General features: G+C 39.7%; 2 protein-coding genes across 2 annotated transcripts; one reads left to right on the forward strand and one right to left on the reverse strand.

The window, feature by feature from the left end:
• The first annotated feature begins 436 nt into the window (after nt 1-436).
• asb14b (ankyrin repeat and SOCS box containing 14b) lies at nt 437-4,553 on the forward strand. Its single transcript, XM_077712751.1, has 10 exons — nt 437-561; nt 633-685; nt 1,091-1,222; nt 1,310-1,472; nt 1,505-1,803; nt 1,962-2,130; nt 2,206-2,740; nt 2,840-2,993; nt 3,075-3,273; nt 3,410-4,553. Exons 1-9 carry the CDS (start codon nt 437-439, stop codon nt 3,263-3,265), a joined length of 1,821 nt encoding a protein of 606 aa, XP_077568877.1. The 3' UTR covers nt 3,266-3,273; nt 3,410-4,553.
• Nucleotides 3,275-22,890, reverse strand: LOC144194039 (dynein axonemal heavy chain 12-like). Its single transcript, XM_077712801.1, has 71 exons — nt 22,784-22,890; nt 22,674-22,700; nt 22,410-22,599; nt 22,205-22,274; nt 21,951-22,109; nt 21,666-21,861; nt 21,333-21,521; nt 21,065-21,218; nt 20,888-20,979; nt 20,637-20,815; nt 20,413-20,548; nt 20,197-20,322; nt 19,979-20,113; nt 19,646-19,839; nt 19,328-19,568; nt 19,062-19,247; nt 18,794-18,994; nt 18,520-18,714; nt 18,296-18,417; nt 18,068-18,203; nt 17,843-17,989; nt 17,605-17,724; nt 17,319-17,475; nt 17,064-17,236; nt 16,833-16,985; nt 16,513-16,752; nt 16,190-16,435; nt 15,981-16,100; nt 15,774-15,883; nt 15,462-15,645; nt 15,239-15,379; nt 15,070-15,153; nt 14,783-14,971; nt 14,551-14,670; nt 14,223-14,411; nt 13,979-14,130; nt 13,764-13,902; nt 13,521-13,687; nt 13,181-13,436; nt 12,807-13,103; nt 12,382-12,560; nt 12,017-12,209; nt 11,774-11,935; nt 11,406-11,600; nt 11,193-11,326; nt 10,847-11,009; nt 10,663-10,743; nt 10,408-10,584; nt 10,200-10,331; nt 10,029-10,118; nt 9,810-9,950; nt 9,489-9,730; nt 9,253-9,400; nt 9,014-9,159; nt 8,623-8,837; nt 8,340-8,532; nt 8,073-8,265; nt 7,811-7,983; nt 7,576-7,716; nt 7,326-7,484; nt 6,949-7,244; nt 6,620-6,873; nt 6,399-6,539; nt 6,184-6,321; nt 5,839-6,072; nt 5,561-5,749; nt 5,382-5,485; nt 5,094-5,298; nt 4,713-5,020; nt 4,529-4,596; nt 3,275-4,375 (listed from the first exon to the last, which is right to left on the reverse strand). Exons 1-71 carry the CDS (start codon nt 22,877-22,879, stop codon nt 4,185-4,187), a joined length of 11,793 nt encoding a protein of 3,930 aa, XP_077568927.1. The 5' UTR covers nt 22,880-22,890; the 3' UTR covers nt 3,275-4,184.
• Nucleotides 22,891-23,876: the final 986 nt, after the last annotated feature.

A 23,876-nucleotide genomic window follows, 5' to 3' on the forward strand; every position in this document is an offset into this window, starting at 1 on the left:
TTTAAGCCCCAGAAGAGGCACCACCATTTGACAGAAGGTAAACAGCACAAAATCTAGACAACAATGCTATAATAATTGCAATTGGCCATGGAAGATCAATGTTTTCTGCTTAATGTAATTGTCATACTAACATCAATGGCAAAATATACACAAATCTTAGAGGAGACTGAGACTACTGTATAAGTCTTACTTATGTTGAACCTATGAAATTGTGCATCCCCCAATTTGGCCCACTTTTCATTGTTGATTGTTTTGGGAGTTTTTTGGTGAGTTACCAAGTAGGCTAGATAACCATAAAGAGTAACTAAATCGAGTGCACCAATAGCATATTTGGCTTTAGTAAAGAATCATGACCCGTGTGGGTGCAAGTTTGCGGTGGGATATGCATACCTGCAGGTTGTTCTTTCGCATGACAACCACGCTTCTTCCTGGACAGATGACCACTGATGCAAAAGATGATATGATTCAACCTGTGTCAGACTCAGATGAAGATGAGGCAACCCAGAATATCATAGAGCAAAGTATAATTGAACACAGAAAGCACAAGGGACTGAATCCCAGGTGACAGTTGGGGCACTATTAATTCTTCACTATTTTCAAGCTATTTTACTTAGATCCCTTTTTTTCGGCAGTTATTTCAAAGTCACCGAAGATGCTGATGACATTTTTAAAGCTATTGGAGAAGGTAAGCTGCTTGTCACCCTTAAACTTTCCACACTGTCCTGCACAAATTGGTTCTCCTTTGCAGCACACTAACCTCTATTCCGGCATAATGGAGGCACAGCTTCCTGCTACTAAATGGGAGGCCAATTAGGTATTGTGAGATAGCTAACGACAAAGCAACTCTAATACCCCCAAAAAAATGTGTTTTTATGTGTTGGAGGATGTTTGATTTCGTTTGATGTTTCGCAACTTGCACTGTATCGTCTGTTAGAAGAAAGAGTTCAATCAAAGGTTTTCGTAACCTGCATATTTCGTATGTAGAAGTATTTGTAAGTAGAGACACCACTGTACGAGCATCAAGCCAGAGGAAGATGGTTTTAATGCTGTTTATTCCTACATACAAAATGTTTTGAATGTCTTTGTTCAGGTGATGAGGCTGCACTAGAGCGACTGACTGCTCAACCACAGAATCTGTCCAGAGTTAATGAGCGTGGATGGATTCCATTGCATGCAGCTGCAGTGCAAGAGAGCAAATACATACTTGAAATTGTTTTTTCAGGTATACTAATGCTATATAGTCAAGTATGACCCTTATTTTTCACTGCAAAACCTGTAGCTCTGATGACAACTCTTATTTGGATTGCAGCTTCACCTTTTGGGGCTTCCCAGTCTCGTACATTCAAAGGGGAGACGCCATTGTTTTTAGCGGTTGTTTATGGCCGCAGACAGAATTCCATCTTCCTTTTACAGAATGGCTGTAACCCTAATATCCAGGATGATGAGCAAGATTCCCCATTAATGGCTGGTATGTAATTCCCTGGTTTATTTCTGTCAAAAAAAGGGAGAAAGAAAATCTGTATATTCTGAATCCGTCTTTTGCTGATTGTGTTGAAGCTATTCTTAATGACCAGTATGACCTGGCAACATTATTGATCCGCCATGGTGCTGAAGTGGATCAGCTAGGCCAACTGAGCAGGACGGCACTTCATGAGGCTGCTTTCCTTGGACTGGAGAACTTTGTCTATCTGCTCCTTGAGTCTGGTGCCAACCCAAATTCATGTGACATCAAAAAGAAAACACCACTTGCTCTGGCAGCAAAAAATGGACATCTAAATGTGGTGGAGAACTTGTTAGAGAAAGGTACTGTAGAAGATAAGTAGAAGACCTGAAATTGAAGAGATATCAAATGTATTTATCAACACTTGTCATTGTTTACGAAAGGATGTAAATTTTTAAATACCACATAAATTCTTTTATATTTTTTAAATTGATAATGTAAATGAATGTTTGATTTGCAGGAGCAAATGTTCAGTGCGAATCAGAGTCTGGCACTGTCTTATTTGATGCAGCAGCATCAGGAAATCCTGATATAATATCCTTATTGTTAGAACACGGCGCCGATCCAAACGTACCTTTGCCCAGTGGCCATCTGCCAATTCACCGGACGGCGTATCATGGCCACATACTGTAAGGAATGATCACAATGAAACAATCTACTGTTGAATCCACTGCTTTGTTCTAACCTCACTTTTTCTTTGATAGAGCCCTGCAGCACCTCATCCCTACGACTAAACTGTGTGCAATAAAGGAAAGTGGGATGAGTCCTCTTCACTCTGCAGCAGCTGGAGGGCATGCACATTGCCTGGAGTTGCTACTCAAAGCTGACTTTGACCCAAACCAAATGCTTCACCCGAGGCTGCGCCGCAACTACGACGATGAACGCAAGTCTGCCCTTTTTTTCGCAGTGTCCAACAATGATCTTCATTGCACTCGCCTGCTGCTTAAAGCCGGGGCAATGGTGAACCAGGACCCGATCAGTTGTTTACAAGTGGCGATGAGGCAGGGCAACTATGAACTTATTAACATTTTACTGAAGTTCGGGGCGAATGTCAACTACTACTCTCGAGTCAACACTACGCACTTCCCCTCGGCCCTGCAATATGCATTCAAAGATGAAGTCATGCTGAGAATGATTCTGAACCATGGCTACGATGTCAAACGTTGCTTTGACTGTCCATACGGTGACAGTTTCCATGACATGACTTCTTGGACAAACTCAGTCATCAAAGATATGGTGGTAAGATTGATAAATAGTCAATTAAAAGTCCGATCAACACATTCTGGAGGCTTCGGTGCTTCTAGCTTGATATATTGTTTTTTTCTTACAACCATCTAGTTCTGTGACGTGATAACTGTATCCTGGCTTAAGCACTTATCTGCTCACGTGGTACGGATCATGCTCGACTACACCAATCATGTCTACCTCTGTGCTAAGTTGAGAGAAGTCTTACAGGATCAAAAGCAATGGCCGGAGATCTGCCACATTCAAAGTTTGCCCTTTCTTCTTGACTCCGACATCATTGTATGTATTGTTTACCTTAGTTGGCCATCCTAATTTGATTTTCTTCCAGGAAATGTTCGGAGCTTAAAACACCTGTGCCGGCTTCAGATTCGAGAGCACCTTAATGGACTGCGTTTGAGAGCATCTGTTTTCATTGGCTATCTACCTCTCCCCCCAAGACTGAAAGAGTACCTGGCTTATAAAGAGTTTGATGTTTACACTAGGGGCAGCATAGATATAGTTTATTCAGTAACATCATAAATGCTTCGGTAAGATTACTACTTATTTTCATTATTGTAATTTGCATGACATTATCCTTCCCAGTGTGATTCAATATGTATTTGAAGATGCAAACTTTCAATAGTTTTAGAATTTTTTTTAACCTATTTTCGCTCCACTTCGCAGACATTCTTAACCAGCACTCAGACTTTATGGCAGACGGTGGCTCAGTACAACACTTGAAATCATGATACCAGAAGAACATCTTAAGGCTAGTTGTGAGTGTTTTAACAGATTTCAAGAGGATGGATAGATAACGATGAGATGGGTTAGCTGTGGGTGGCACAAATACCCAAATATTGGGATTTTTTAGGAGACTGTATGCAAGCATTAAGGTCATGTTAAAATGTACTTATTTTCATCATTGTATATAAAGTGATTATCATTATTTTTTAATTCAATACCACTTCTAGGAAAAACCAAGGTCAATATTGGGTCAACTCCATTTCTTTAAAAATCAGAGGTCAACGTCAGCTCAACACCATGAATTCAACCGGAATTAAAGGGTCTTTGATGTCAAAGACATAAATCATCCAATACTCAAATTTTTTTAAGTGAAAGCAAAATGGTAGTATTTATCTTGTTTAACTGTATATGGAGGACGCACGCAGTGCGTTGTTAATTTGGTGAATAAATATAATTTTTCATTGATCAAATTCCTATATCACATGCGGCATCTTGTCAGATGTGAGAAATGTGTTGCATCGGATTGGATTTTTATCTTAAATTTTGTGAAATTAGAGCTGGACAAAAATCATGGTAACTTTTACTATTCCTAATCACAGTGACTTTAGGAATCTTGTGATAAATAAGTTTGTAACCTCTTTGCATAGTATTTGGAATTAACTCATCCAGAATGTACGGCCAAAACATTTTTTTTTTATAAAAGCTTGGGACATTATCAATCATCTAACTGACAGAGTAAAGCCACACCACGCTTGATCCAGTGCTGAGGACGCTTGTTCGTTGGCAACAACATTGGAACAACAAAATTGGTGGAGTGTCCTGTTGTAGAAAGTGTCCCCCTCCTTTCGCTCGTCTTGTAAAGAGGAGAAACATAACGACCGTCGTGTTCATCTGGAATGTTTTTTGCTATGGGGTAGAGAAAAATAAGGAAAAGACATTTGTATAAAATACGGTAAGTGAAGCAAAAATACAGTTACAACTCAATAAAGATTCTGGTGTCATAAAATGTGCACTTGGGATAACAGTGTATTCAAGATATGTATCAAAATGTATACTTACTGGGTTTTATCCAGATAATGGGCACTATGTCAAATAGAATTTTGGGATGCTGCTCCACTAATATTTCACTGTGAACAGAAACAATACCACTTACTATTTGTTGTTTTTTATGGACTTTAAATGGTCCCAGTGAACTTCAATTTTGAATAAATACTGGAAAAGATTCTGCTGTAGACCACATTACCTTTGCTTGTCCCATCGTGCTCCATCAAGAAACAAACCATGAATGAACACACCATCCTCTGGAGCCATGTCTGATTGATTAACAGGTAAAACCTGTGGGATAAAATCACACCCTCTCATATCAAACAAACACAAGGTACTATTTTTTTGGTCAGTAAAACAAATATTAACCTGAAAGTCAAAGCCCAGCAGGTCAATGGGAATATTGTATTTCCTAGCATGATTCTGTGTAGCCCCTGTTAGAAAGGCCTGGGTGAAGAAGAATCCCGACAGCCAGAACACACTGGGCTTACCGACATCGAACCATGTCTAGTGAAATCAAAAAAATCAAATAAGAACCTTAGTGTATGAACATCATCATATCAAAACAAGAGGGACTGACCTGCAAAAACTTAAGCCTTGCGAGAAAATCGTTAATGTAACTACCCAGGGGCTTTAGACTGGGGTAGGAGCGTTTGGCCCATTGCTCTGGAACCTTGCCAACAGCCAAACTATTTGCAATTCCCTCCAGCTCAGCATCCATAACCACGAGGCCTTTAAGGGCCTTTAGCAAGTTCTGAAGACTCACACGAATGGCAGTACTAAGACTGAGAAAGGAAAATAAGTAAGATAAAGAGGTTCATTTGTGCAATACTTAATGTGAAATTCTATACAGTGTGTTTGCTCCTACTGGTTGTAACGCTCCATTTCTTGGACAAGGACAGTGTTCATACTCTCGTTGTAAACCACTGGATACTTAATGAGAGCTGCGTCAAGGTCAAAATTATTTGGAAGCTGAGGAAATGAAAGTGTCTCTTTAGTTGTGACGAAAGAGCTTAAAGCACTAAAACGGTTAATTTTGCATCATACCTTAGTAAGGATGTCAGTTGCTAAGTCATACAACATACTGTCACCCCCAGAGCTATCTCCTCCCTTGGATCCTCCTCCTTGGGTGAGAAGCATTGAATCAAATAACACTTTGGTCTGTTGGAGGTCTTTTGAAATGCCCACATTTTCATGCATCCCAAATATCTCTGGATGCTGGCTGAGTGGAAGGTCCTGGCAAGCAGTTGTGAGGTAATGTTACACCTTTGATTGGAATTTCTTTAAAAATGAAGTTGTTTCTTCAGTAAAGATGTCATGCTTACTTTGATAAATTGAAGGTATTCATTATATGACAATTTAGGTGGGGCAACATAGTCACCACTGGGTGAAAAAGGAAAAGAAGGTTTATCCACAACATCCGCATTGTAGAAGTCAGCCAACATGGTGTTGAGGAGGCGCCGATCCCAATTGTCCGTTACACGGCCCCCGTAGTTGCACTCTCCAGTCAGGTAAGTTATGGCCTCGAAGGGCACATCTTCGTATTGATTGATGAACAACTGCCGAAATAAATAGAAATACAGCTTTCCATTCCTCCATCATTTCTTCTGCTCGTCGTGGGTGAGTGTATATGCATATGATATAGCAGTTTTGTGTCCTAAAAATATTACCTGGAGCTGTCTGATACTTATGTGAAGGTCAGTCTCATTGAAACCATAAGGAATATTCCAGCCCAGTGGCCCAAATTTTCTTCTCTCCTGAACAAGTGCGTGGAAGAAGCACAGGCCATACAGCAGCTTTTCCCACACCTGAATACAGTTGAATTTGCTTAAAAAAGGAGCCTGCGAGTACAAATATATCATGCCAATGATGTTTCCTCACTCACTAGTTCCTTATTTGCACAATTATTAAAGAAGGTTTGGTCACAAACAGGATCTGACATGTATGACTGCAGTATGTTTAATCGAAGTCCTGTCGGAGGCTCGTTTGTCATTTTCACTCCGTTCTGCAGAAGGGCCACTGGAAACTGGTTTCAGAGAAAGGGTGGGGTACAAATGACAAAACCAAGTTCGCAGAAATTCTGGAAGACATCATGTATCAGTTTACCTTGGGCGAAGGGTAGCTTGTGAGCCAAAGTCGGAAGTCCTGATGGCATGTAGCTGGACTAAAATCCTCACAAATCTTTTCCAGGGTGGACATCCAGGACACGGCCAGATGACAATTCTGCAAACACACCCATGTCCCATTCTGCATGGCTGTGCAAATCATTTTGTGAGCAATAGGTCCTTGGCCCTGTCCCAGAGAAATGGACTGGAAATTGTTACCGCCCATCCCTTTTTCACCTGCAAACTTCAGTAAACCTGCAAAGGATAAAAGGTCCGTGAATCTCCACACCAATGCTACATGCAATTTTAGAATGGACCTGCAGAACCTACTAGCCATGGGGTCAGCACCAGGAGAAAGCACAAACACTAATGGGATGGTGGCATTAGAGTCCAAGTAGCTCTTGCTTAGGTCAAAAGGAGGAGGCTGGACAAAACTTTTACCAAGCTTAGCTATTACATAACCATTCACAGCTGGAACAATCTTGTCAGGCCTCAGACAGCGTACAATGATCATCTTCTGCAATTCATTGAGTTTTTCATCCCAAGGTGATGGCAACAGAACTGTGCTAGGTTCTTTGCTCTCAAAAATAGGCTTGAAAAGTTCTGGACCTTGAATGAAAGCATCTCTGTGGGTTAAGCACAATTGGGGTCGAATCACATCAGAAATGACACTTTTATTTTACAACCAAAAGACAAAACACTCTCACTTGAGTCCTTTTAAGACCGGAAGCTCATTGGCTCTGCAAATCTCATCCCAGCTCTTTTCCTGCAGCCAGCTAGGGTCGGGATTGGCAAGCGTATTTTGAAGGCCCACACCTCCCGTCATCAAGAACATCAAGTCAGTGTACTCAATCTTCTTTTGAGCCCTGATGGAAAGGAGTGTAGGTAATTGCTTTAGTTGTACCAGGTGGGTTGCGAGACGAACAGTTCCTATTCCAAAGTAGTTTAGAGACTCACAGTTGCAGATTGCAGCAGAGGATGAAGGAGAAGAGAAGTTTATCCTTTTCAAAAAGGGAGCGGCAGACATTGCAGAACAAATTATAGGTGAAGTGATCAACCAGGTACATGACCCTCTTTTCCAAGATCTTAGACTTTTTACTAAATAAAAACAAGAGACACAAGTCACTTCAATACTACTTGCTTTTATCTAATAGTCAAATGTTTGCCTGTAACTTGAAGTGACTTCACTCACCTGTCTTGAATTGAGTTTATATAGAGGTTGACAAACCAGCTGAGAGAGTACTGATACATTGGGTCAATGTTGGTTAGGTCAGCAATTGTAAAGAATAGGACAGAGGAGTGTTTGGCAATAGATCTGTAACACTCCCTAGACTCAGCTATCATAATCTCAGTCTCCTCCGCAATCTGTAGAATTCATTAATATGCAGTCAGTCAAATAAAGAAAAACAGGTTTATCAGAAATCCAGATTGTTCATAGTGAACGTAGTACATGCCTTTTGTTTCTTTGTAATCTCATTGGACATGATCTTTGCTGAGTCCAAGACCTGAATGGCACTCTCATCTTCCAGAATATTTCCCTCTGAAGAAGATAGTGTCTCAAGGATCTTGTCCTCAGTTTCCTTTAGTTGCCTGTTATTCGCAGCAGACTGTAAGATGAGTGCATTTCTTTCCTCTTCCAGCTCTGGCCTATGCACCGAAAGTCATATAAAGCTATAATGAAGACTGAAAGATCAAAACAATTTTATGTAAAGTGGTGATACCTTTCTTTGGCAACTACAATTCCCAACAGTTGGTCCTCCAAGCCCTCTGGGGTGATCATGAAATTGAGCAAAGACACTTTGGTGGCCAGCTCTGGTAAATAATGAGGATTCCTCAGTTTTGTGGTGATGTAAAAGCGGAATTCCATCGAGTACTCAATCACACTCTCCCCCAATTTAATACATTCCACACCACCTAAATGAAAAAGCATTTGCACATTTATGATTTTCCCGTTAGGTTTCTAAATGTAAATGCTTTTCTTGCAAACTTCTGCCCTGGGAGCACCTTGTTTGAAGGTTTGTTTCAATAGTATCGGCTCCAGTGAAGGGTCCAACTCTTCTCCCACATTTTCAAGTAGCAGAGGGATTCCAAACTGCACACAGTTTTCTACTGTTCTCATGTAGTCATCATCGGAAAGTTTGATAATGTTCAACTTGTTGTCTTTCTCTGAATTCTTTACCCATTTGTTAGCCTGACCTTGGGGGTCAATCATCAGGGGCCTATAAGAACAGGGATACATCTGGTCGATCTTGGGACAGATTACTTTTAAAATGTAATACACATCACCAATATGCGAGGGAAAAGATATTTGTGCTTCTCTTTCAGGCTGGCTTTGCAATTGACTGAAGGTAGACACGCTTAGCAAAGCAACAATAGTCTATAGAAAGCTTCTCACCAGCGACGTGATTTAAAGGTAATGACTCCATTGTCAATAGAGAATGAGTCGGTAGGAAGGCCGGCTATGTTCCATGCTCTAATCTTAATAGGATCTCCCAGTGTCTTGCTGAGAGAGAAATCATCTGACGATGCAATGCTTTTTGACTGCAGAGATAAAACAATGTTAAATGTATCATATGTACACATTTCTTATGTTACAGATAAAAGACAAATTATATTGTTGGATGAAGGATTTACCTGACACAATTTGATCCAACAACTAGTGCAGTCCTGTCTAAAACTTGAAGTGAAAGCACCCAAGTAGGCCATAACACCAGCAGAAATAAGAACATCTCCCATTAGGTTGTCATATGTGTTTTGCAGATCATCAGCAGCCTTCGACCATCTGCGAATTTAAAAAGAAATTAAAATATTGGCGCATTGGAATGAGGCAAATCTTCTCGAGCAAAATCCAGTATTCAATCATTTGTCACCTGGTTTTCTCCCCACCCAGGCCACCAATGAGTTTCTCAGCTCTCTCTAACTTCTCTTGACACAAATCTCTTTGGGTTTCGAGTTTGACCTTCTCCTCAGTTTTTTCCACAGATATTCTCTTTAGGTTAGACAAACGGTCCTCAACCTCTTTTAGTTGGGCTCTCTTCCCTGATAACTCTGCCATTGCCGATGCCAATGTCGCCTGAGCCTCAATTTGTTTTGCCTTTTTGGGTGCCACAATCTAAAAGTATCAATGTTAGTTTACATGGGAGAGAAGTGCACTTAATTTTTTTGAGAGCAAAAAAAAAGAAAAGCCACACCTTCATCACCCGGTCATAAGACTCCATTGCTTTGATCCACTTGCATAGACCCTCTGCTGCTGAGGAGGCCTTTGCCACTTTACCAGGGTTGAAATCAGGATTAGTCATGTAGGTAGAACGGATTTTATTCATTGAGTCCTCCTGTAATAAATAGAGGTAAAGGATGAATTGAAGTTAGCTTTTTAATTTTTTGAGAAAAGATCCATTATTAAAACTTACTGGAATATTATCCTTATCATATTCTTTAAGATCCTTTAAAAAGTTCATGTCTCCAAGTAGCTTCTTGCTTGGACCCCAGTAGTCCAATACCTAGGGTGTCAATAATAAAGACTATGATTAAATCAAAGCTTTTGAAGGGTTTTTGTCTGGTCGGTTGTTTTGTTAAGACACCTTTTTTCCAGAGCCGCCAGGATCTACCACCTTGTCAGGAGATATTCCCTTCATTACACATATGGCTGACATCACCAGCTTAACTCCTGCAGGAGGGTTTTTCATTGACTTAACAACAGTAATGTCAGCAGGCTGAAATCAAAATGATAACTAAGAGGTCAAAGAGGTCACATACGAGGCAAAAGTTAGCCGTCTGGAGAATTCTCACCTTTAAGGTGTTTAAAGCTGCAATTGCCTCCTCCAGGGCTGGTATAGCCTCAGCCAATTCACTATCACACTCATCCTTCAGGGCTTGTGCTTCAGCAGCTTGAATAGCTGTAGCCTCCTCTTCAACACGGACTAATTTACTTTTAGCTTCTACCTCCACAGACTCCACTGCGATCACCTACAGGTCATTGGAGTAAAATTTATATGCATTGTTGAATTCTTATGAGATACAGTTGATACAACTTAATTTTTTTACCGCCATCATTTTATCATTTTCCATCTGTGCCTCTTCCAATTTGGGCTGTAATTTGACCAGTTCCAGTTTCATCTCACCAACCTTTATAGGCACAATGGTAAAAAAAAAAAAAAAGTTTGAAACCATTGCAAATTGCAATTGAGAAGAAAAGAGTCCATCAAATTGAAAAATATCATGTAATGACCTGAGATTCAGCAAAGGCAAGTTTTTCCAAACCATTTGTGTATCTTTTCTTTGCCTTCATCACCGCATCTCTTTTTATAGTGAGGAGGTCACTGAAAGCTGCCATGAGCTCCAGATAGGATGTGGGTGTTACATAAGTACGCCGACCTAGCTCAGAGAGGAATCTGCACACAAAAAAGGTTCAAGCCAGATGCCTCTATACTGTAAGTACTATTACTTGAGAGATTTGCTCTTGTTTTAAATTCTTTGTTGCACTATATGGGATGTCTGGTAAACATTTTTTGTTGTATTGGAAAGTATAATGACATTAAAGCTTAAAGTCTTGTATCCTTATCTTTAAGTCATACCTTTCTGAAAGCTGACAAGCAGAGGTGTGAAATGTTTTGCAAACGAGTATGAGCTCCTTCCTCTCATCTTCTTTCATCTCTAGTGGCATTAAGAATGAGTTGGCTACCCGCTCAAGAGCATCCTCTGGCCAAGGCTGGTTAGGGTGTATATGCAAAAATGTGAGTCAGTGACTATTTTCAACACTCCAAATGACCATGAATATAGTATAGTACCTGGAACCAGTTAATGGTACAGCAGTTGATCAAAGATGGGAACTGCCGCAGGCGATTACGGAAGGCTTCACCAATGGGACTAAAAGCCACAACAATATGCAGGTTCTCCTTGCAGCGTGACAAAAAATAGCCAAACAAAGACAATGGGCTCAACTCTAGACCTTTAGTCTTCGCTTGGGCGATGTGAGAGACTGTCTGGAAATGGGAAAGGAACAAGATTACCAAGTACAATACAAACGTGCATGTGTAGATGGTGACTATTATACATTTATTGAATTATCAGTCAATGAATCAGGCTATTCAAGACGGAGAAAAACAGACTGTTGAGTGGTAATGTTCAAAGTCTTTCCCTCATGTCATGTACCTACCTCAACGATATCCTGTTTCTCATCTGTAGCAAATAGATTCGGGACTTCTCCAGTGTTTAAGACACTGTTTATATCTTCTAGAAAAGTCTCATCCTTTATCTGAGCATCAGTCAGCAAAAAAACTATTTTTTCACCCATCACTCCTGCAGCCTTGAGAAGCCTCTGTAATATATGAGTACAACTCAGAAGCAAACCTCTGCTTGTGGTGGAAGCATACATTGAGATTACAAACACATCACTGACCTTAAGGTCATCTCTCCACTCAACCATGTTGTAGTTCTTTGAGATCTCAGGCTGAAACAGATGCATCTTGGCAATGAACGTGGCCAAACGAGTGATGGACTGCCGCCCACTGCCGCCCACTCCGACTAACAGCGCATTTCCTCCTGGCTGCTTCAACACACGGCTTATGCGGGAAAGATGCTCCAAGACATAGCTGCATAAAATCAAATTTCAAATGTGAATGCTGAAATGACACCGTTTGGCAGTGCATTTATAAATAAAACAGTAAAAGGATTAAACATACAACACCAAATGTATAAAGTAATGTTGTAATTAATGTTTGTATTGTTAAGTATAATTTGATTAGAATTTCAAATGTTGTTTACCGGAAGATGACAAGATCCATACGATTCTTGTTCATCTGGTTGTATTCAACAAGACATGCCTCCACCACCTCAGCAAAGCTTTCTACAGTAGGCACCTCAGCGTACAAGCGTTCATCAGGCTCGAGGTCAGGGTTCATGTAGTCCCCAAACATTAGATTCTGCATGTCTTGCTCGACCAACTGAAAATTAAACACATGTATTCAGTCTTTATTTTCATCTTTAGAAACATTAACATTTTTTAAGGCAGCATATTGAGGCAATCCTAACTATAACTTCTGACATCTAAATAATTTATTTAGAAACATTAAAAATGTATTTTCTTATTTCAAGCCGCATGACTATGGCAAGACTAAACAATTCCAATTCTAACTTCTGGCATCGAAAAAAATCCACAATCAGAACAGAAAAAACACAATTCAACATACTTTACTGCCTTGTTTCAGATGATCAAACACTTGGTTGAATGCTTCATTGAAGTGATCTTTGAGAATTTTGGTCATCATCTGATAGAACCATGCTCGATCTTTGTCATCCACTAAACGGTCATAAAAGACCCGGAAAACCTCATGGACAAACAGTCGAATCATGGTGGGTTTGTTCTCCAGAGATTTGCTTTTCACAAGCAGACACCCTTGTATTACACGTGAGAAATCCCGCAGGTTAAAAGTGTAGTGAGACTTGGCTGGTGTCGGGAGCAAGGTATCAACAGCTTGCTTGTAGACCTGACGGAAGATATTAGGAAAGATCAAGTACTAAAATGACAGGGATTTGTTAGGAATAATGTAAGTGTAGTACTCACTTCCATCGTTGCTGTTACAATTTGTGTGCCAATAGTAAAATATTCTGGTGGAAATTCATTGTTCTTGAGATAGAAGGCTACCATGATAGAGAAAATGCGAACCATTGTCTCGTCGCTGAAAGAATTGATGCTAAAAATATTGAAGTGGCGCAGAAAACGTGGTGTCACAGCATTCCTCCCCCCGCCAGGAGGACCCATGGCTGTAATGATCTGGATATCAACTAAGTTGATGCCAGAAGTATCCTTCAGGTCATACCTGCCAGAAATTTGCCACATAAATGTCATCCTCTTCAATGAATTTCCCATCTTCTATGATTGTTAACTTAGGAATGTTAAATACCACTTTTTGTGATCCATAAACTGTCGAAGAAGCTCCACAGGAGGTTGAGCTCCAAACTGTTCCAGTGCTGGCATATTCACATCATCTATAAATATGAGGTATTTTTTTCCGATGGGTGGACCAAATATACCTTTGCGTCTCTTATCTAACTTTCCCATGATGATATTCTGGTGAACACAAAGTGATGAATGAGCACTTACAAAGATGCCAGAACATTCATAGGTATCAGTAATTCCACCTGACCTGGGTTTGATTGGCAGTCGTGCGGGCTGAGAAATTGACTAATAGTGGTAAAAGGAGTTCCTTGTCCAGGCCGTTCATCAACTTCTGCTTCACATACACTGACTTTCCCGTTCCAGTCGGGCCCGCCAACAGAAAAGGCCTAAGCACAAAGGGAGAGTTTTAAAAACTAAAAATTCCTCTTTTTATAATGCCAGAGGCTAAACTAGAACGCTTACACTCCATAGCTAATACAAATGTCCATTAGGTAGGTGTACCGAACGGAGTCAATGGTAGGAACAATGATGTCCTGCACCTTGGTGTCTTTGTCTCCTAGGTGGACATTTTTGATGGCATCATTCCAGTGAATCCACTTGCCTTTTCCTTCAAACTGAACAACATTATGAATTCAACTGCATTAGAATGCTTACAAATTAGCAATTTCAAAGACCTATGTTTATGACGGATGTAATTCAGTGGCACCTTATAGAAATAGTCATACACCAGGTCTTTTTCATCTACTGGGCACTCCCATTTTCCCACAACATCTGGAATTGGATGATCAGGTAATTTTCCAGACACTATATCCCTGATGGACTCACTAAACTTCTCTCTGCTCTTTGAATCACAGCTCCCACCCACAGACCACATCAGGGAAAAGAAGAAAGCTGCCTGTAATAATTATTTGATTAAAAAAGGTGAGATACACACACAACACGTAATGCAATAGCTAAAATTACACCATTAAGGGCAATACGGTGAAAGTGTAAGGTAGGTAACAATGATTATGATGTTAGATGAATATTCATACCATGATCCAGGTGCGAATGGTTTTATCATTCTTCTCTGTCCTCAGCGGTTCAATAATCAACATTTCAAATAGTCTACATAAGGACACAGCTGCATTCCAGTTGGTTGTGGGGACAACTTCCTATTAAGAAAGAGAAGTGTGAAAACATTCATTTTTGTACAAGCCTAGTGTGATCCACATTTGAGCTTTGAGTGTTTCCTCCTAAATTACTATAGGGTCTGGTAGTACTCACTTTGCATTGCTTACGCACTATCCTGAAGGAAGGGGGCAACAGCCAATTAAAGAGTTCTTGCAGAAGATTTCTATGCTCAGGACTCTTCAGAACATCAGGAAGTGTGTTCATCCAAGAGATCACTAAAGGCTCCCATCCCAATTGAGAAGGTTCCATGTAAATCATACCACATCGACTGACTGTGGCAGGCTGCCATTGAGAAATGTTTGTTTAGAACCCAATTTATTTACACTTTACTTGGCATTGATTGTTAAATCCTATTGGATGCTTTTAGTCTATATACTTACAGATGCCTGTGACAGATCCATTGCTTCAAAAATTAGACTCATCTGATTCGACATCTGGATAATTTCTCCGCTCATGAGACACAACTGTAGTGGAAGTATTAAAAAAAAAAAATAGGGACGTAATGAGTGAAATTAGATACAACCAAAAAAAATGATGTTGATTATAGACCTTTTTGTTGTCATCAAGCACTGTGTTCATACTTTCAATCCACAACGTATCTATTGGGCCATCAAAGACCACCCATTTACGGTCTGGCGTTTCAGCCGAAGCGTAGTCACGAAATGTGTTGGCCACAACCCCATCCGTCCACTATCAAGAAAAAAGGTAGGCAGACAATGAGAGCACTAGGAAGTGGATGTGGATTAACCACATATCTGAGATGCAGACCAACCTCATGAGAAACAAAATCAAACTGCCCAAAGAGCTGTCCCATGGTAATAGACTTTGGGTTTAATGTCTTGAAGATGACCTTTTCTTCCTCTCCATACCCATTCTCATTCATCAGATTTAGCGTGTCAGCAAGAACATGCAACACTGTCGTTTTGCCTGCAAATGACTCTCCCACTAACATAAACCTGAAGCAGAAAGGGTGTACGTATATTGTGATGTTGTTTTAATCCACCTTCGGCGAAATACATTACTTTTCAACAAAAAAATTACATACCCTCAACTCAACTCAACAAAAATAAAATAAAAAACATACCCGTGGCGAACAATCATCATCTCATATGTCTGGATAATCTTCTCCATGAAGATCTTTGTTGACTGTAAATTGTGCTTTTGACAGGATTTGGCAGCAACTTCCAGAAACAACTGTAGGAGATACAATCGTGTTAATGACAAAAAAATGCATATGCTAGAAATTATTCTGCAATGGTTGCAAACAAAATATGCTTTTGGCACATTTTACCTCATAGTCAGCCTTAGGAAGGGAAATACCAGGGAATAAATCACTGGTGATTCCATTAAACAGAGGAATATCATGCGAAAGAAATTTAGGCTCGTTAACATCTTTTATAGACCTTAAAAGCTAGGCATAGACACACAAAAAACAGCAATGACTACACAGACCAGAGCAGTTTGGATGAAAACCAGTAGAACAGAGTACAGCATAAATACCAGTATATCCTCGTTTTCATCGGGGTACTTGAGTTTGAGGTTTCCAGCAGCCACAAGGACAGCTTTGACAGCCCTCATGCCATAATCGTAATGGAACTGTGAGGATAGCTGTTCTGAGCAGAGCCTGTAAGTCATTGCAATCTTGACTGACAGTGGCTTGGCTTTCAGGAATCCACATGAATAGAGAGAGATCTCTGCTATCAGTGCATAATTGGGGACCATCATGGTCACAGTTCGAAACAACACCTGAGGAATACAGAAAGAGGCCACTACATTAATGCACACTTCAAATACATAATTGGGAGATAAATGAGTAAGAAGACCTTGAGGTTGTCGGGGAGTTCAGAGCGCCCGGCGTAACCGGGATTCATTGTGATAGATATAAAACAGTTGGGGTTGAGTTTTAGCATGGTTCCCTCAAAGTCAAAATACTCCAGATCCATTTCAATAGCCCTCTGGATGCAGAGGACTTGCTGGGCTACAACGGACAAGACCTCTAGTTCAATTCGGTTGAATTCGTCAAAGCAAGCCCAGGCTCCGGATGAAGCCAAACCTTTGAAAAACTGAGAGGGTATGTCACAACATAAACAAGGAAGTTAAAAGCAAAAATCACAATCAGGTGTCTCTTTTTGTCAGATATTACTTTGCCCATAGCAAGATAATCCAGTCCATCAGAACAGTTGAAGACCACACATTGCACAGCTAAAGCTTTGGCGAGATCCTTGGTGGTTTCTGTCTTTCCAGTCCCAGCTGGGCCTTCTGGAGCCCCGCCCAAATTTAGGAAGAATGCGCCAATCTGCAAACACACGGGGGTCTGAAATTAAAACAAGTGTTCGAATGTAAAATGAAGATCTGACCACTTTGTTATTAATACCAGAGTTCTGTAGCATCTGTCCGTCAGTGGGGTAATGACCAACCGAGGAGAGTTGCCCAAATACTCATAGGCATACTTGACATCGCAGTTCATGATGTGAACCCTAACATCACCATTGACCCAGTAATAGCGAAGTTGAGCTAGCCAGCGGAAATCACTTTCATTTGCTACACCTTAAAAAAAGAAAAAGAAGCAATTTGTAGGCGGTTGCAGCTTAATAGTATCGTGAACGAGGCGCTCTGTGCTATGAAGTACCATGCTCAATAAGCTCCGAAACCACATCCCTGGCATGGACCTCAATTGTCACCAGTGCACCCAAAGTGATCCGTGTTTGTTTGGGTAGTTTCCCCCGTACCAACCCTACAATGTCATTCAGCTGTTTTTGGAGTTTATGGAAACGGTCTTTAAGACTCTGTAGTAAAAGACATTATGACACATTTTATGTTCATAATTTCTTACACAAAATAGTATTTTCATTTCACATAAAGCAATGACTAAATTTTCATAATTATTTTCTGAACTTTAATCCGACCATACTTACTGTAGCCCCTCCTCTGATGGCTTCATGTACTTCCGAGGTCCAGAACATTTGTGAGCAACATATAACCACCTGACCTGGCCATTCCATTACCCACTGGTTCCGTGGAGTTTCAGCATAAGCCTGTTGACATAATCCTTTTCACTGCATCTAACTTGTATATATTTAATTCACTTCTTTGGATTCCATTTTAGTAGGAATGTTTATCTCTTAGCAGAGGTTGGTTTTTCGTTAGTCTCACCATTCTCGAGCGATCCACTACGTCTCGGACGCTACGAATCATCAAGTCTTCCACTTTTATCAACCACTTTTCTACAGCTCCCTTAGCCTCAGCGGTGGAGATGAGTTGAATCAGGGCAATACGCTCCCCTTCACTGCTGTACATGGCCTGTGGGGGTAAAAAAAAGCTGCCAGTCAGTCTCTCAAGCAATTCCACTTCTGCCATGTACAGAGTATAAATGGCTACCTGAATGTCGAGGTTTGGTAGGAAATCTAATTTAGCAATACCCTCAAAGCACTTCCTCAGATGGGGTTGAACACGCAGGGGATCTTTGGTCTCTGAAAGAATTTCCAGCATTTCATCGTTGGACAAAAAGAAAAACCTGAAATGAAAAGCAACAATGTATTAATTAGCAATAACATTTAGTCTTCATCAAAACATGAGCAATTGAAAAAAAAGAATAGTTTTGTTCACCTTGGAAAAAAGAGTCGCTTTTTCTCTAAATAGTCATTTAGTCCTTTCATGATGGTGTCCAGGTGGGAATTTGATTCTTGCAGTTTTTCTAGTAGACCTGGCATTGAGGTTGCCTCTAGAAGCTGGCGCAAGTATATAGATTATAAAAATGCGGTGTTTGAAATTCATACAGAAACAGCATTTGACAAAGTTCCGCTGTGGTCACAAAAGATGTCGAGTTTTACCCTTGAGTCCTTCACACAATGCCTCATGACTTCTTTCCAGTTTTTATCAACCTTTTGGAAGAGTTGCCCTTCTTCAGGGATCTGCTGCATGATGTCGGCAGAACAGAATATGGGCTCAAGATATAGCCACTGACCCTGCACTTTCAGCCACTCATCAATGGTCTCTTGGATACGAATGAGATTCTCCTCCCAAATCTAGCACATAGAGCAGCATTGTGAACGCCACACACACTAGTCTCGATTGTACTTCACACTATCATATGGATTTAGTAACCTTTATCTCTTTTTCAAGGGCCTTGATGTACGGTGAACTTCTCATTGTCTGAGTTTTTACAATCTGGTCATCTAGTAAGGCCTGGATTTCATCCAAAGCAATAAGTATGGACACCCCAGTGTCTCTGTATGGTTGATGGTTGAGAGATACACCATCCCAAACATTGACCATGTTTTTCAGTGCTTTCTCCATAGAGAACTCCTGTAAGGTGAAAACATAAAAAGACATTTGTTTTTCCTCAGTAACATAAAACTACCATAATACTTGCTTTACTAGCAGCGGCACTGATTGATTCAAATTCTTCCAGGTAAGGTGTTAGGTCTTGCTTGAGGACTTTGCGTAGCGTTGTGCCAGCATCGGGAGTGAGGTCATACCCAACAATCTGTGACATTTTCTCCCAGTGGCGGCCTCTGATGCCCGGATTGCACAGTACAGAGACTAAAGGGATGTACTCCTAGACAATAATTTAAAGTGTGAAAGAAAAGGCCTATGAAATCAAACAGACACATTTTAAATAATATTTTTTTTGCATACCTTGAACTCTTTGACCTGTTCAAGTACAGCAGAGCACAATTTTGTAGGGCCCTCATCCTCATTTATATCATTTTCTTTGCGTCTTCGTCTGGACATTCCAGTTATCTTTTGAGTATCTTGTCTGCCTTTGCTCTTTTTTTGCTGGAAGTATTTCGACATTTTGAAGATCTCCCTGAAGAATTCATCTACTTTAGCCTCCATTCCCTCACCATCCAGATCCACAAAAGAACCATCCATCCAGCTATTCACAGGGAAGATCAGATATATGGTTAAACAATATTACAATACGTAACATATACTAGCAATCTTATATTGTACCTGCTCTGTGTGCGTTGCCATTTTAGTAGCAGGCCAAACAAATTTTGGTGTCGTTCAACACTTTCTCTCATAACCTCCACTTCTGGGAAATACGTTAATTCCCATTGATGAAATGCCTCGTCTTTATGGATATCACTGATTGTTTCCTCAGCCAGCTGTAGAAGGTTCTGAACTGTTTTGACCTCTGTTAAATACTGTATAAAAAAATAAAGACTTTAAATGTTCTATAGTTGATAAATTGCCAAATTCCAAAAATGGTCTGATCATTCCTATTAGTAATAGTTTCAAAATAGGCAATTATTTTTTCACTAATTATACTGAGAGTATCTGTACCTGCTGCATCATACCAAGTTCAGAGCAGTGTGGGAACTCTTCAACCCTTCGTTCCAACTTGGCCAGATGAACTGTGACCTTTTCTTTCTTAGCAAGCATCTCCTGCTCCCCTTTTCTCTTGGCCTCATGCAAAACCTGAGCAGTACATGCAGCTGTGATCTCATTCGAAAAGAACAGAACCTCCATGACACATGTGATGGATTAGCTAGTAGATTTACCCCATTGCTAATTTCAAAGACTTCTTGGATTTTCAATGGCCATCTTAAGACCGTTGAATTAAGGTCTAGATCTTCAGGTTCAAATATGTGGACACCAAGAAGGTAGTTCAGTCGGTGGTGAGCTTTCTGTGAACTCGAAAAAGAAACAATATTGGAAGATCTAATTTGAGAAATAAAGATACTTCAGGGATTTAAAAAGTCTATGGTGAATTGCACCTTTATCTTTTCATGAAGAACTGCAATAGTCTGTGTTTTAGTTATTGCAATATTTTCAATCATTTTGGCCATGTCCCCTGTAGTTTCTGGCACATGCAAAGCTTTTTCTTGAATGCTTTCAAAATCTGAACAAATCCTTTCAAAAGAAACAAAACAATTCCTTGCAGTGAAAAGTTGCTCATCGGAATTAGAAGGCACTTTTCGACTTAAAATTAGAGACCCACTTTAGAATTTGCTCAGTGTGCTTAGATTTCATGTTCCTTATAAGTATTTCAGCAGAATCTTTGGCCTTTTTAGCCAATCCGTGGTTCAGTTGCTCACAATCCAACTTGACCATCGGAAAGAGAACTTTGGTCTCGAGTTTGTCCAGCTCTTTTGCTAAATCTCTAAAGTACTCCACTTGCTGAGAAAAAAAAGGAAATTCACTCGCCAACAGTCAATACAAAATGTTACTTTGGAAGTTATGCATTCTTACTTTAATATATTCATCAAATGTGTGTGTTTCCTCCATAAAGGTCTCAACTTGAGTCTGGGAAGTTCCATTGACTAACCAGTCATATTTGTCCACTACAAAATAAATGCGTGTTAGAAGACGCATGGTCCAACACATTTGGATGCATGATTAAATTATTTGAGATTACTTCGCCATCACCATAAGTTTGAAAGTATTGAGCTGGTCCTTCAAGATTCTTGCGCACAGTTGCTCTTACAGTGGCATGAGCCCAAGAAAGTGTGTCTTCAGGGGTCTTAGCATCCACAAAAGCAGTTGCGGATTCAGATAACCATGAGTGAACTGTCTGCACTTTCTGTAGATCACATTGAAGATACCAAATTCATTTCTAAATACATTTACAATATGGAAAACTGGGAAAGGGCGTGGGCATGGCAAAAAAAAGAGACACTATGTCATATGATCTCACCTGTAGCATATTTGTTAAAACAGTAAGAATTTGAAAAATGTCTTCCTCAAGTTCCAGTAAAGTGGGATATATTGACATTCTGTCCTCATTACATGTAAGGGCCATATGGAAGATAGGTAAGAAGTGGTGGTTCTCTGGTTGAAATGGATAGACAAATGCCTCTACACTCCTCTGATTTAGAGCTTTTAGCTGGGAATTTGGGAAAAAAACACAAATAGAATAGAACATGGTCATCAAAGCCTAACAACCATTTGGATTAATAAAATCACTGATAGTAACTGTAATAACCCAAACAAAAAATGTGTTGAAGTATCTACAACGGCAGGACTCCACCTGATTGGAGATGAGTGTGCATGCAGATTTGTAGAAGGCATCCAGTACATCTTCTTTAACTGAGCCCAAGGTTTTTGGACTTGTTAATAAATTAATGACTTTAGGGAACCAGGTATTCATGGTTTGTTCTTCTGCACTCTCACATTCAACAACCAATTGCTTGTACAATTCTTTAATATCAACGTGTCCCAAAGCCCTAAACAAAATACACAACTTCGTTTATTTCTGGCAACAGAAAGGGTACAGGGTTATTTGACAATCTTTCCATTTAGCCCATTTTCTTACCTATATCTTGTAAGATCAACCAACACCATTGAAGAGAAGGTTGTGTGGCCAATTTCTAAAAGAGTTTGCATTGAAGGGTGTAGAATGTGCAACTTTGCCTCCATCACGTTGCGATTTGTGACAAAGGTCTCACCACGCATTTGGGAAAATTCAAGAATACTACAAAAGATGATAATTTTCAGAAAGGCCAGATAAACTCAGTTGGTACGTTATATTCATAAAAGACAAATCATATGTCATGCTAAAATACTCACTCAGGTGGAAGTGATTTCTGAGTTTGCAGAGGAGGTTCTTCATATTCTGGATTCTTTAGGAACATGTTCACTTAAAAAATGAAATGTTATTAAAAGTCAAACATCCAACAGGCAGGTCAACATTTAAGTGCTGGTATACAGCTCACATACACACAAATTCACGCACATTCACACATGCAAACGTGAATAAATGCCCAAACTTTACCAGTATGTTTGATAATAACATCATGGAAGTTGTCACTAATTTCTGTGAGTAGATCATGCAGTAGTTTGGCTTTCTCTTGGCTGTCTTTAAGATGAGGAGATATTTGACCTTCTATGGACTCCATCCACTCCTTAGGGATTGGATTGACTGGGCGGCTTTCAACACATTGCTTCAAAAATATGTAATTCAGCTGAAAAAAAATCTTCAATGTTAAAATAGATTTTCGGGGGGAAAAAAAGGCTCAAAATGTTTCATCAAACTTACTCTTTGCTTCCGATCCTCACTTTGCATCTATAAGGAGAATGTTAAAAATACTATTTGATTCATTTTTATTCCAAATTTGTCAAAGTTGTGCGGAAAGAGATTTCACTCACAGAAAGAGGAACATTGGGCTCTGGTGATGAGTTGTGAATGACTTTAGCCCTGTCTTTCTTCTGATTGTAGGCTTCCACTGCTTGGGACACAGCCATGCAGCTGCCATTTTGCAGGAAGCCAATTGGCCTATGAAATGTTTTCAAATCAATGACTAAATACTTCTACTTTTACTGCTGGACCATGTTTATGCTGCTTAAACTATTTTTTTTTTCTTGTATCGGCACTTATTTGGCAACATTTTTTTTGTTTAATCACTTAATTTGAAAACATACCAACACTATAATTTTAGTATTTCTTGTGATGTCATATTTTTCATCTACAAAATTTCGATGAAAGTTACAAAGTAAAAAAAATATAAGTGATAGCTAGATTCATTAAAATTTGAATGAACTGAAAACAACATACTACTGTACATTGGTAAATGGAGTCGCTGTTGTTGCACTTTTCTCCAACGTTGTTCCAAAAGTTCATCATGGTTTGTGTGTTTCTGCTTGCTCGACATTTCTGTCAACAATTGAATATTATGATTTTGCATTATTATTTGTATTAATTGAACATTGATACCCAAAGCATGATGTTAAATAAAAATGTTTGTTAAATACCGACTTACCTTTGAAAATATCCTGTCTTTTTATCCTCACAATATTTTTTTTCCTCCTATCTTAACTAACAGAATCCTGTTTTTGCCGAATCCCCATTGAAATTTGCGGCATGTTTTCTGGCGTCGTTTCCATAGACACCAGCACTAAATACTCAGGAAAAAAAGGGCGGGGCTAGTCGTCTTTTCCGAGCGTCTTCACCACTTAATGCACTACACACTTTTGTGAAAAATAATGTTATTCTTTATTTAGATTGTCATTCCATTGACGAAACGCGACCACAAAAATTGAGAGTTGCACAATTTGTTCTCTTACACATTGCTAACAGTAGAGGTCCTCAAATATGCTGCGTTTAAATATTAGGGTGGTGAAAAGCACAACTGCTTAGGTATAAAATATACAAAAATGTAAATGCAAAGCTGATCATTTGGAATATATGTCTATAGGTTTATAGCGTATAGTGTTGGGCAAGTTTACTGTTTCAACCTCCAAA

Source organism: Stigmatopora nigra, chromosome 1 (genome assembly GCF_051989575.1).
Source record: "Stigmatopora nigra isolate UIUO_SnigA chromosome 1, RoL_Snig_1.1, whole genome shotgun sequence".
Lineage (NCBI taxonomy): Eukaryota > Metazoa > Chordata > Actinopteri > Syngnathiformes > Syngnathidae > Stigmatopora > Stigmatopora nigra.

Excerpts from the sequence above, each read along its gene's own strand:
- asb14b (XM_077712751.1), top strand. The coding sequence starts at position 437 with ATGACCACTGATGCAAAAGATGATATGATTCAACCTGTGTCAGACTCA. Across the intron at positions 562-632 it reads CACAAGGGACTGAATCCCAG|TTATTTCAAAGTCACCGAAG; the intron begins GTGACAGTTGGG and ends TTTTTTCGGCAG. Across the intron at positions 686-1,090 it reads TTTTAAAGCTATTGGAGAAG|GTGATGAGGCTGCACTAGAG; the intron begins GTAAGCTGCTTG and ends GTCTTTGTTCAG.
- LOC144194039 (XM_077712801.1), bottom strand. The coding sequence starts at position 22,879 with ATGGCTGTGTCCCAAGCAGTGGAAGCCTACAATCAGAAGAAAGACAGG. Across the intron at positions 14,671-14,782 it reads TAGTGCGTAAGCAATGCAAA|GAAGTTGTCCCCACAACCAA; the intron begins GTGAGTACTACC and ends CTTTCTTAATAG. Across the intron at positions 6,874-6,948 it reads TGGTGCTGACCCCATGGCTA|GTTTACTGAAGTTTGCAGGT; the intron begins GTAGGTTCTGCA and ends TATCCTTTGCAG.